The 13,501-nt window shown below is 41.5% G+C and overlaps 1 protein-coding gene across 3 annotated transcripts in view; it reads right to left on the reverse strand.

Moving 5' to 3' along the window:
* Positions 1 to 11,632, reverse strand: part of dusp8a (dual specificity phosphatase 8a) — a 33,771-nt gene extending 22,139 nt beyond the window's left edge. Inside the window, exons 1-3 of one of the 3 annotated variants that reach the window (XM_061283260.1) lie at positions 11,300 to 11,632; positions 6,931 to 7,305; positions 1,972 to 2,110 (exon numbers count right to left, since the gene is read on the reverse strand). In XM_061283260.1, coding sequence (XP_061139244.1) covers positions 1,972 to 2,110; positions 6,931 to 7,167 — 376 coding nt within the window. In that variant the 5' untranslated portion in view covers positions 7,168 to 7,305; positions 11,300 to 11,632. Of the gene's footprint in view, positions 1 to 1,971; positions 2,111 to 6,930; positions 7,306 to 10,533; positions 10,553 to 11,078; positions 11,236 to 11,299 lie in introns of those variants that run through there. The other 2 variants (XM_061283259.1, XM_061283261.1) reach the window with 2 other exon arrangements.
* Between the last annotated feature and the right edge of the window lie 1,869 nt (positions 11,633 to 13,501).

Below are 13,501 nucleotides of genomic sequence, written 5' to 3' on the forward strand. Positions count from 1 at the left end.
TGAGCTTCATCATTTAATTTCCCATCCTGACCATCCATGTAAGGAGTTTTTGTTTTTATAGATCGATACAACGATCTCTCCTTTGCACTCCCAAGCGTATCACTGCTGGTCTATTTGCAGGAATGTTACATTAAGTCCTTTGCGTGCTAGGGTGACATAAGAGCCTATAATAGGTCAGTCAGATCAGAGAAATACAATCGTTGCAAGAATTACTAGCAGTTAAAATCTACAGTTCAGTAAAAGTACATAGCATAATGGAGAAAAAGGATGACAGGGTGGTAGTGACAGAAAAAAGGATTACTTTTTATTTTAAGCTCCCTTGTGAAAGGAGGCAGGAAGGCCAAATAAGTCGTAGAAAGATGAAGGCTGCAAATAATTACTTAGCTCACCAATTCATTTATAGCTTTGAGAAAGGGCAGAAAACAGCAGAAGGCTAGTATTCAAATAATATTACTACATTCCACATAAGTGCAGTAAAGATGACTTCATGTGATTCTCATCTGCAACTGAGCCAGTACATCATGATTTCATCCCCTTTTACATATTTACAGTATACACACACAATATTCTTTTGATGTGTCCGATATGAGAACAAGGGCACCATACACACTTTCAAGCACACAAGTATCCATCCTTCCATTTTCAACAATGCTTACCCTTTATTCATACTACACTAAAGCAGATTTATTTTTATAAATGTCATACGTGAAGCTATTTTTAGGAGTGCAATGAAACACTGGATAAAAAAAAATCCAGAATCCGTTTCCATTCATCTGTCAACGTCTCTTTTGTGGAAACGACACACAGGCACATCCTTCAGCGCTACCTTGCACAAATTGATGCATGCCACAATTCAGACATGCATGCACGCACACACATCACCCGCTACTTTGCCCATGCATCCGCATTACACGCAGACAGCGCGTCGGGTATGCACAGTCACTGGCTGTTGTACTTACACATAAACAACAGACATTTCTATTGGCCGGGTACTCCTGTGGAATATTCTCTGCCACTGTTGTCGTGGAAACAGCAGAAAATAAACGAGAGCAACGAAAGACGTGTGCTGAGGAGACTTATACAACACAGCAATTGCTGACAAGCGCTTTTCCTGTGAAGTGAATGAAAATGTATAAAAATCGGCGGTGGTGGGGAAGGGGGGTCAAAATTTCTTACATGTAATATAGTCCTTGACTACTAAGTACTGGTGCTTTAAGACAATGTATGACATTTAATAATAACTCATGACCAAGTGCTGAACGAATGCACAGGAAAAAGTCTATTTACCCCTAGCGACATGCCTCTACTGTCTCATTTGCATTCTAGCTAAGGCAGATTATCTTTTCTGCACTGACACATTTGAGGATGGACTCATAAGCTTCTGCTTCTGTATGTCTGTGCGATAACATCCTTGCATACGCTGCACATAAGATGTTATTAACTCAATGAGTCTCGCTGCTGCTAAATTAAGCCTTTAGTGTGCTTACTGGACACTATGACAGCATAACTGCGATACTTAAGTTAAACTTCAGCATTATTCCAAATGATGCTAAGTAAGAGTAGGACTCCTGAGAGGATTAAACATCAGAGTCATTAGAGAGGAGTCATGGCAGGCATGTAAACATCCGGTGCTACAAATGTGTGTGGGCATGCGGTTTGATTATATTCAAGCTGAATAAAACTCCCTTGCAGGTGCTGTGATACAAAACAGTGACATCTACTGACCAAACTGTGTCATAATGCCTCAGCTCACCGCAAGATATCTGAAATATGAGATGGATACTACTTTGTGGTGGACAGTAAAATGTAAATATTGCTAAATAAATAAATAAATAAATAAATAAATAAATAAATAAATAAATAAATAAATAAATAAATAAATAAATAAATAAATAAATAAATAAATAAATAAATAAACAAACAAACAAACAAAAATTTCACACACACACCAACTCCCACTCTGATCCGTACCAGTAAGCAGGGAGACTTTGTGGAAGGTGCCCTCCAACTTCCCCAAGAGAATGTGCACAAAGCCGTCTTTGGACAGATGAGCTACCTCTTTGGAACTCTGGTCATAAAGCACCACTTCCTGCTTCCTGCCCAGCTCCACCTGCACAGAAGACAAGGTAGATACAGTGTTAAGTGAAAACAGAACAAAATATATTTTTTATTCTCCTGAACATACATTTGGGACATAGGTAGTCCCAGCCTCACATGCTGTGTGGCACAAAATGTTTTCATGACACGCACATATAATCAGCTGCAAGAGTTGAATCTGTCTCGTTCTGGTATGTAGCATCACTGAAAAGATAAATCACCAGCAAGCATGCAGTTGACAGTTACGACAGTCAATCGCAGCCTTAGTGATTAGAATGCCTGCAACAGTAAACAGATTTGGTTGTAAATTAGAAATATCGAGCCTTACGGTATGAATAATACATAAGGGTTGCATCTATGATCAGAATATCTATGTTGCAGATAAGCCCGTGCTTGGTGGAAAGGGAATCTGTAACAGTAAAATTTAAAACGCCATTTATGCTATGACAACACGGTGCGGCATTTATCATTGTGGTGCGCTTGATGTCAGCTTAAGGGAGGGATGGGTAGAAGTGTGCCTCCATGTGAATGTGAGCATGCGCATAGGAGTACACTGTGTTGTTCTTCCCCATGTTGTTGGGCAGGCTTTGGTCATGTGACTAAGAGGGAGCACCTACTGCAGCTCTGAATTGCTGCATCACTGAACTACCACTGGATTGGAAAGAGGAGAGAGCGAGCAGGAGGAAGAAGGCAGAGAGGGATGAGGTGGAGGAAAAAAAAATGACAAGGCAGTCAAGAGAAGAATTTGAATTCTTGTATTGGCGCAACATAAAACAGCTCAAAGACAAAATTGCACTTTCCAACTGCCTTCATTCACTTATTTAAAAGGCATTCTGTTGATGATTCAGAGTGTGCAGAATTGATGGTGGTGGTGGTTGTGGTGGGGGGGGGGGGGGGGGGTCAGACAGCCATGCAGGTGATTTGGGCTGGACAAGGTCAACAAGCAATCGCGTAGAAGCGAATCTAGTCTGCTGTGATTTTAAAAACGATGAGAAGACAAAAGCAGAGAGCCTGTTTTGAAGAAATAACTCACACATTGATATGTGACACTGTTTGAAACTTTCCATTTCTCAAAGTGACCAGTTTAAAAGAAGAAAGTCGCATGAGCTATTTGCATGAGTTTTGTGCGGTAAAGGTCAATGAGCTAGCAGTTGAGAACTGCAGGCTGTCAGACTGCTGCATTAGAACAGTCTCCATCCCTCCGCAGTGCTGCGTTGTGACGCACGAACACTGCAGGTAAACAAGCATTGCTCGTGGTAGGAAGGGAGAATCAAGGAGTGGCCATGGAGACACTGATGGAGAGAGAAAGAGAGGGAAAAAAAAAAAGGAAAACAAAAGCCAAGAAGGGCATGAGCGGAAATATTGAGGCTGGGGGACACTGAAAGCTGTCAGATAATATAATCATATTTTATTCAAAGAATATGCTGGCTCATTATTGCACGACCAAAATGCGACAGGCTTTGATTGAGTGTGTGACATATCGCTTTGAAATCCAAACTTTGCATAAGCTATTCTGATGCCACACTGAAGTCTCGATGAACTAGCAAACGCAACACTCACTATTTACATTTGAACGCATTATGATGTCGCTTGGCTGTTGAAATATTTGTCGCTGTGACCTGTGGGAACACGGCAATAGAATACCGGCGTGTCTGTGTAAGAACGTGAAACATCTTGACCTCTGCAAGGCAACTGACCAGAGCTATGCATGTGTGTTTTTGTCTGGCAACATGATAGCATCACGTTTGTGCAATTCCAAAACACAAACCATGCAGGCAGCGAACATTATCTACAGTACATTGCATGCTAATACAAAGCCACCTCCTCTGGCACTTGCTCTGTCATTTGAAGACTTCACCACACAGGGTGTGACACATAGCTCTCACCGCTGTCGTGACCCGGGTCCTGATGATATCTTTGACTGACACTGACAACTGCCACAACAAAAATAATGAATGGGTCTCAGAGCTTCTGTACTTCTTTTTATTCTTAAGGAGCCGATTGTTGTACTATACTGTTTTTCTGTTTTATTTTTTTAACAGCGGTTAAATCATCTGCACACTTGTACAATAGTGTTATAATTGTTACTCAAACATTTCTTGGATAACAAATGACAACGGTTTTGTGCACCTCGATCCTACCCTTAGACACGTCACACAAAAATGCAAGCTGCAGAGCCGGTTAAACTGTGGCCTTCATTTTACTTCCTTTCCATCAAACACCAGTCAATCATTGGCTCATTCTGGGCATGTCTTTTTTTTCCAACTTTGTGGGGAAGTACACATCAAACAGGGCGTCATTTAAACAATGGCAGGCATGAAAGAAACGTGAGTAAAACTTCCAGGATTGCCACATGGTGTAATGTGGGAAAGAATCGACATTGTGAATCATCACCTATGTTCCTTTGATGAAAAATATGACGTCACCCCAGACGAGAAGCTATATTAAGGTAACACATGGGTGTTTTTGTAACGTGGGAGGAAGCTCACACAAGCATGTGGACAATATGCAAACTCCATTCAAAAGATTCAAACACAAGAACTCAACTTTGAGATGAACGTGCTAAGCAGTACCACCGTGCGGCTACGTTAAATCAATTTCAATTCATTTTTGTGGTTTTAGTGTTTTTTTCATCGAATTAAACTGAAAACTTAAACTTCAAATTAGTTTTGATAATCAATGAATTGTTTGTATGTTTTTTTTTGTTGCAAAGCTTTACCTCCTAACCAGTAAATAATTATTTTATATTCCTCCATTTCCTGATTGTAAACTGCCACAAGAGGGTAGGTAGGATTATGGTATAGTCTGCCGAAACTGATTCCTGGTATTGGTACTCGCTCGTCCCTATTCAATGATTGATGTTTGTGCAGAATCGTTGGAGAATGCATTAGCTGTAGTTTAGCAAAGAAAGAATAGAAAGGGGTGAGAGAAGACCAATTCCTGACTAAGCCTGTGCCATCCCACGTCCTGAAATTCCGCCATCGTTTATCCCGCTGGACCAATGTCTCTTTGACCTAAATTGACAACTAGCCGTAAAGAGACTACGAGGGAATGTAAAGACGACAAGAAAGAAGACTGAGTTTGCTTTACTGGAGTACCATTGGATGGATGTTCAATCAACTCAGTTAACTGAAGCGTTGGGAGCTTTTATGAACGGGGGTGAGTGCAGCGCCTGGGGGATGCAGGCTATTACATCTCAATGGGATGTGAGATGGGAGGCAGTCGGGGAGGCTGCACGGAGGCCATGAATACCCTCCGTGCTGCTCTCCCGCTTCCTGGCTTCCTGTATTCACTTCCCTAACAAAGAACCACAATGGTGTCCTTTGCCGTCTTGGCTGGTTGACACGGCCCTTGGCGTTGCTCAGAGCCATGTGGGGGGCAGGGTGTGTATGTGTGTTGGGGATGAGCTGGAAGCCAGTATTAACACCGCACAGCCAGTCTGCACGTGCCGAGCCCGCGGTCTGCCAGTGGCCACACAAAAGGGATGATGTCATGCTTAGCCAATAACAAAAGAGTCTTGGTCTGTCAGGCCCTCCTCTCTCACCCGGCTATTTCCAGCTTTATCCAGCCTCGCATTAATCGCAAGCCTTATCCTCTTTACTGGGTGAGTGGGGGGGGGGGGGTAGATGATAATAAACTAGCAGTGGGAAGAGGAGAATAAAATAAACTTTGAAGCAATGAGTGGGTGGAGGTTGACGTCAGAAATTTTCTAAGGCTGACAAAAATCTAATAATACATGAGCCCCATGAAGAGGTGGACTCAGTCGGATTACTACAAAAGAAATCAAAACAATGTACAGGAAGTCTTTCGTCAATTGAATCCATCAAACCATATGAGAGCAGTTTGTCAGCACCTCCGTAACAAGTGCAAGAAAGGACAAGGAAATGGGGAGAAAAAAATTAATGAACCTTACAGCTAAGAAAGTCACTCAACTGTAGCCTTGGTGTGTCAGGATTTGATTGCATTGCATATAATGAGCTAAAACTCACAACACAACTGATTTTGAAGAATGGCATGTGTCACAACACCAGCTTTGTTGCTGTCCAGTCATATAATACTGCAAGGCTAACCATCTACACACCAACAACACCCACTCCCTGCTTAGGTTTCCCGTCTCAGACTTTCTTGAGTTTCACACAGTGACTAAAAATACAGGAGTCAGCGTGCCATGGCCGGACAGGACATGGAAAAAAGACTGTCATATTCAGAGGAGAAGTCATGGAAAACGAGAGGATCCAATTCAAGGGCCAATGAAAAGCAACAAACCTACAATATGCGTGTCCCGCAAATATAGTTTTTGGTGCTCTTTGCAGAAGGGGTATCATCATGTGCTGTGGAAGTACCATCTGGTCAGTGACTTGCCTGAGGGCACTTAAGCAGGGTAAATATTTGTTGACAGGAGCACCTTTGGATTAGTTTGGTTTTAGCCTTGAATGCACCAATGTGCTGCTGCATGCAAGGAGTGAGCATGCTCACTTTTCATGCCTGACTGTGTGAGTACGTGTGTTTTATTTTCTTAGGGTGTGTATGGTGTGGAAGAGTATACCAGCTTTATAGTGGCTCCGGCTGTTTCATTGATGTTTCAAATGAATTCCCCCAGAAGGGAGAATAAAGTTCATCCTGATCCTAATCTATTGTAAGGCCACATAAAACATGATTTTATATGACATTTTATTATATGCTTCCTCTTACAAGCTTCAAGATGCCCATGCGTCGGATAAAGAAAACGAAACTGCTGTAATAGAAAATGGTTAGCACACACCACTGATCTCACACACTTTGCGTCACATCTCAGCACAAAAAGTCGTAAGGTTGGCGAAGCTTCAAACTCACCTTTATTTTGCCATTGGGTTGCAGTAGCTCTGTGACAGACACCTTATCCTGCTGCAGCCGTCTCTTCACAAGCTTGGAGCAGCAAACGTTGACTGCTCCCTGCACGTGTGATGCGTTGTACTCTGAGAATGTCCTGCTGTCTATCACCAGCAAGCGCCCTGTTCCTCTCTGGATGAGGCTTGCCAGGCGCTTGATGTCCATGGTGCTTCGCTTGGTTGGCCCTTTCTCCCCTGCCATGATGTCGGCGGGGCCAAAGATGAAGGTGTTGGATTAGGTGGCGCAGAGGTGAAGGAGGAAATGGGCAAAAAAAAAAAAAAAGGCAGGCTCAAAGGACAAACAGGATCATTGAGGCAGGTGTTGAGAGATCCATTCTGCCTGAGGAAAGAAAATTAAATATTCAATTGAGAAATTTCAAATAGTTATGCTATTGCATTTTACATGAACTAGTCAGACGCAACAACCAGGATCACCACAATGCAAGCTGGAATTAAAATACTTAGCCTTAAATAGGTTGCCGCATTTTTATGTTTTGTCTATCACCTGCACTCAAAAATGTGCACGCTTGTTTGTGTACGAAGGTTGACCTGATGTTGATAGACTCGTACGTCAGCTCATGAAACAGGAAACGATGGGTCTGAGAGAGTGAGATAAATTAAGCCCGGGGAATTTGGAGCACAAGCCTGGACATGAAGGAATAGCCAGTGAGCTATGTGCATGTGTGCATGCACACCAATGTGTTCAACTGTTCATAAAATTGATGGAGTGCAGCTTTCTGTCTGTCACTGCTAATCGCTTCCTTTGGTTGATGTCCACATTTGCATTTGTGGATCATAGCACATGGCGTGGTTTGTAGACGCAACGTGCAAGTACTCTAAGCTGCACACGACCATCTCCAACTTGTGTACCGTTAGACTTGATAGGTTCACGGGCTCGTTCCTGACAAAAACATGTCAGGCGACAAGAGAGGTCAGTGTGACTGCGGGGCTGTTTTATTCATCCACAGGCGCATAGTGTCATGAAATATAGATAGGTCTCCTCTCATTTACCCCTGAAGTCTAAATGGAAGTTTTAACCTGAGGTGAAAAGGGAGAGTAACGTGCGGCGGAGGGGTTCAAACAATAAGCGTAGAGAGGCGTAAAAAAATGCTCACCAGAAAAGAGTTTCTCTGAAGGGTATAATTTAGCAAATGTCGAAGCAAAGCCACAGAGAAATAAAGACATTGTCACGTTATGATAACAAGTCAAGACAAAATGCGACGATAAAAAGGACACATCTAAATATCTAAATTCAAGTCACACATCACGACATGAACAAGATATGTATAAGATCAGAGTGCATCAAAATTATTATTATTTTTATATTTTCTGTGATTCCAGCACAGAAATGGCCAAGAGGAGAATGAGGACAGTAATATTGTAAACTACAGTATATTTTATGAATGCAGGACAAACAGCACCTCCATAATATCAACATTTTTAATGAGTTGATTTTTGAGAGAAGAACAACGCACAAAATGAGTTCTTGCACTTAAAGCTGATTTCTTGTTGATTGGTTTTGTGCCATCCTAAATGGTTATGTCCTTTGCGCTTGAAAATGAGACTATGTGTTATCGGTTTTATTTTAGCTTCTAATCCTACATTGGTTGGCGCTGTTGTTTCGCGGGTTTTGAATCATTGGGACGCCTGACTGCTTCTTCTGGAATGACACCAGCGACCAATTTGTCACTTGTCGTGTAACATACCTCACATGATGACGCAGGGCTTAGAACAAAGCTTTCCAAAAGTTGCGCGTTTTTCCTGTTTGCCGAGCGCATTTGACGTAAGTCTAATGGCAATTGCTCCACACCCTCCCATTAACAATTTTTTTTCCCAGAGATTGCCCGTGCTTCCTCCATCCCTCTCTTCTTAGTATTTGAAAACAAGTTTACGAGGAATAGGCAGCTTTACGCAAGGTGCACCGCATCATTCAACATTGCTAAAACTGTCCTTGCGTCTACAGTGACGCCGTTTGTCTGGACGAGAGAGGGACACAAGGGGAAGTACAATAACATAGCCCAAACTCAGCTAATCATACTTCCTCTAGCATGCACTCTTGAGATTGAAAACACTAACAAAAACAAACAATTTTAAGCTAAAAGAGGGCGGGGTTAGGAGCGAGCTATGAATCGAGAGCGGGGGAAAACATGCTGAGGTAGGATGGAGCAGAATGAGAGTTTGCAGACCCTGAGCAGATTCTGCTGTTGCCATAGAGACAATCCAGCGTGGGGAGGGTGATGGTGATGGAATGGTACCCTCAGTATGCTAGCTGAGGAGCAAGAGCAGATGCAGCCTATTACCGTTTGGTTTCATTACCAAGCAAGGTCCATTATTTTTTGTTCTTTAATCCTCCCTTCACACCAGATGTTTATATGACAACTGCATACATGTTGACAGGGTTTGCAAAGTCAGCAGTCTAGTTACAACTTGAGCACTGGCAGAAGAACCAGTATAACCAGTTCATCTTTACTTAAGTTAGTCCTTGCTGGCAAAATTTGAATATCCTACAGAACTGGAACTGCAAAGCAGAAACGAGCATGTCAGTCATTAGTGCTAAAGCACTTTTGCAGCACGTCAAGACATGATGTCTCTCCAAGCGTTTTAATAACTTTGCCTTGCATCAAACTGCGTGAATATCCTCATTCGTCAATGTCAATCTATTCCCACTGTGTTGAACAGTGTTTTGTTCAGGCTGTTAATTGAGATTCCAACCTCAAAAATACTTTGGAGGCCATGTATGATGAATGTATCTCTTCAGCAGGTAATCAAATAACACACATCTTATAATTAAGTAAGCTTTGATCAGTAGGTAAAACACAAATATCACCATAGCAGGCGTCAGGACAACACGCACACAAAAAAACAACAACTGGAGGGCAGCCAGCCCTGATGTAACACCAGCCAGGTTATTCATTAACTCATGCACAACATCTCCTGTGGCCAGTCTGTTCGATGACGTTAGGCGGCTCCTTGTTTCACAATATGACACTCGGTTGATGGTGAAGACCACAACCACGTGTGAGGGTCTCCCAGTCTTTAATGGGTTGTGTGTGCAGTTGCACACAAACTGAGTCCAGCCTCAGACTCTGAAGAATATGAGCCAATAAACCGTACTTTGCAAAAATACAAATCACATAGTATAAAATTATAAGCAGTTTGTTTTTGTTCTAAACATATAGGCCTACACTATGTATAACTATTAAGTGACACATAATTGATTATCAACTTAATCAGTGATTATTTTAACAATCAATTCAATAAGTATTCACCTATTTCTGTAGTGTTCCATGAATGCAGATTTTTTTAATAGCTTAATCTAAAATATATACATATCCCTGCATGTGCTTTTACTTAGGAAACAATGACCAAGACTTTTGCCGACTTTCTGTTGTTATTTTATGGTCAAGATCAGCTACTGAATCATAATTAATTAATCTTTGTGCATTTTCTGCATTGTCAATCTGAAATAATGTAGTACTGCATTTTGTAATAAATGGAGGGAAATATGTTCTTTTTAAATGCGATTCATCGACCAATCTGCAAAATAGTGGGAAAAAAAATCATTTACCTGTGAAATGATCATGCGTCTGCATTCTGCACAGGCTAGTGGGTCTGGTTCAATATTCCTCGAATTGCAGAAGCTTTGTCTTATTATCGACGCTATTCGACTGAGGGGATCCCTCTGCTAGGATTTTGCAATAACCCAAATCTAGGTGCTAATAATGACATTGGGACTGATTCACAATCAATTTAGATCACTACTCAAACAGCAAAGCGTGCACTCATATCTGCCACATTTGGAAACGCATAAATAAATAAGAGGCCTGCTTGACAACATAGTCAAAGATGGGGAATATGGGGCCATTGTAATAAATCGACCTTCACAAAATTCAGCATAGGGCGATTGCAGTTGCGACCTGCTATGTTCTCCACCCCTATAAACGCCTTTATAAAGGGTTCATACAGTAGAGGGAACCTGTCGTGTATTTGTTATGACGCGTGTTATACTGTATGCCCGTATGCAAAAATAACACACGGCAATCATTCATCGCAAAGCTTGCTTTTTGTTAAACGCATTAGTTTGCTCAAAAATCGGAAGGATGGCGCTCTTACCTTGCAATCGGCAAATGTTAATCGAATCATTTCTGTCCAACACTAAACGAAGCGTTCAGTGTTTAATTCCCATCGAAGGAGACGCACGCGCGCACTGACAGTGGATGTTAGAGGAGGGAGGAGGCAAGGGAGGAGGTGGGGGGACATGATCACAGAGCTAATGACGGCTAACTGGAGCTAGCATGTTGGTGTGCGACACAACATACACATGCACACCTTACCTCGGGTTCCAATCTGTGTTTTGTGGTCACCTAACAGCCTCTGTGTGACAGGGGAAAGCAGCGGGGTCGTCATTAGTGCGGCCGCCCGTGGCCGCCGGTGTCCCGGGGCACAGTGCAGCTGACGCGGGGTGACAGCGCCAGAAGCGAGCCGCACATGAAAGCGCGGCGAAACATTGAACTGGATTTGGAATTGGTTATTACAAAACAGCACAAAAAGATAGATAAAGCGACCCAGATGCGGTTTACTGCTAGCCAGCTATCTAAGACGTGCATGTGTGTTGGTTAAAAGGTGTGGGGGTGGTTACAAAAGGTACACTTTAGCACTTTCTTGAACTAAGGCGATGAGGTCATGGTTTTGCAGCGAGGGAGAAAAAAATAGGAAACTATGAGGTTACGTCACTTCCAGCCAATCAGCACTCACGGCTCGAGGGTTGAATGACGTCAACACACGGATTAAAAGCCCTGGCCGACTTTTTTTTTTTTTCTTTCTTTTAAAGGAGACAAACGCTAAAGTGTGACGAGAACAATGTCTCGGTAATAAGTGACAATGAAGACCAAACCAAACGTGCATCCGTGTTCTTTATTTCGGGACATAGAATCATACGTTGTTATGTGAAAAACATTTACAATAACGGGCATTTTATTCTGTAAACACAGAGCCACACCTCCACGGTGAGCAATGGCAGAATTTTATTATGTCTAATGATTTCTCAACAACAACAACAGCAGCAACAACAAAAACAATAATAATTATAATAATAATTACCCCATCAAAGCTGGTTGGGTTTAATTAAAATGTATCAAGTGATAAAGCGCTAATGAGAAACTATATATATTATAGCATATTATCCAGGCCTACTAAAAGCAACAAAGATATTTGGTTATGTCTTATGTATTGAGTGTAAATGTGTCATCTAGTTTATTATTTTTGGCCTAAAAACAGCAAATGCGACTACAATGAAGTGAACAAATTTTGCCAGCAGCTCTAACCTCACCTTTAACTGATGATAAAATTAAAAAGAGGTACAAAATGTCTGACAAAAGGGTTAAAAAAAATGAATTATGCTGAATAATTAATTGGATTAGTGAAAATATGGTAGAGATTTAGAAAAAAAAAAAATTTATGTTATTCTGTGGCAGCAGATGAGTGGTTAGCAGTTTACAGGTTTGGCGTTTCAGCAGGTGCTTCAGCTCCTGCCCTACATTCCAAAAACATGCATGTTTGGTTAATTGAGGGCTAAATTGTAATTAGGTATGGATGTAAATGTTTATTTATGTGAGCCCTGCAACTGGCTGCCAGTTGGAGATGTATCCTGCTCTTGCCCAAAGTCAGCCAGGATAAGCTCAAGCACCCTCACGGTCGTTTAGTGAGCATAGACTGTATGGAATACGAATGGAGGGTTCTACTCTTTCCCAATACTATTTCAACCATTTTAAAAAACAAAAAAACACTACTCTCGGTTGTGATGATTTTTGACTGCTCGTTTGGGCCCACTTGTGACCACATGACTGGGTCTGCTTAAGCCTTGGGCCTGTTCTATATAAAAAAATATACTGCAATATTTGATATTTTCTCTAACGACCACTGAAAGTAATTATGAGAACCCCGACATTTATCATCATAATGTAATAACTTTTACTGATGAAGTCATTTTTATTGTTTTACTCACCTTTCCGAGTTATTAGCACGTCTGCCTCGCAGTTCTGAGGTTTAAGGTTTGTATTTTGGCCCAGGCCTTACTGTGTGACGTTAATATGTTCTCCCCATGCTTGCATGGGTTTTCTGTGGGTATTGCTCACATTTCAAAAACATGCATGTTATGTTACAAGGACATGTGCTACAGAAATGAAGTATCAATTTATGCAAATTTGTAACAAACAAACAATAAAAAAGAAAGAAAGAAATGGATATGTACTTATTAAGTCACAAAGATATTGTACCCAAGAGACCAGCTGATTGGGGGTACAGTGCAATAGACACCAATTATGTTTATTGTCCTACACTGACGTCTAGTGGCACTGCCTTTTCACTGCACCATTGTTGTACAAGTACAAGTGAAGGAGAATTGTCGCAATAAAGTTGTTTAATCGTGTGTGGTTTTTATGTGAATAAAATAAAAGCAACACAGGTTCATGAAAATTTTATTTGCAAAAATTCACAACTGAAAGCAATACTGCTGTGGAGAAAAGGAATACTGACTG

Source organism: Syngnathus typhle, linkage group LG7, assembly GCF_033458585.1.
Source record: "Syngnathus typhle isolate RoL2023-S1 ecotype Sweden linkage group LG7, RoL_Styp_1.0, whole genome shotgun sequence".
In the NCBI taxonomy this organism is placed as follows: Eukaryota; Metazoa; Chordata; class Actinopteri; order Syngnathiformes; family Syngnathidae; genus Syngnathus; species Syngnathus typhle.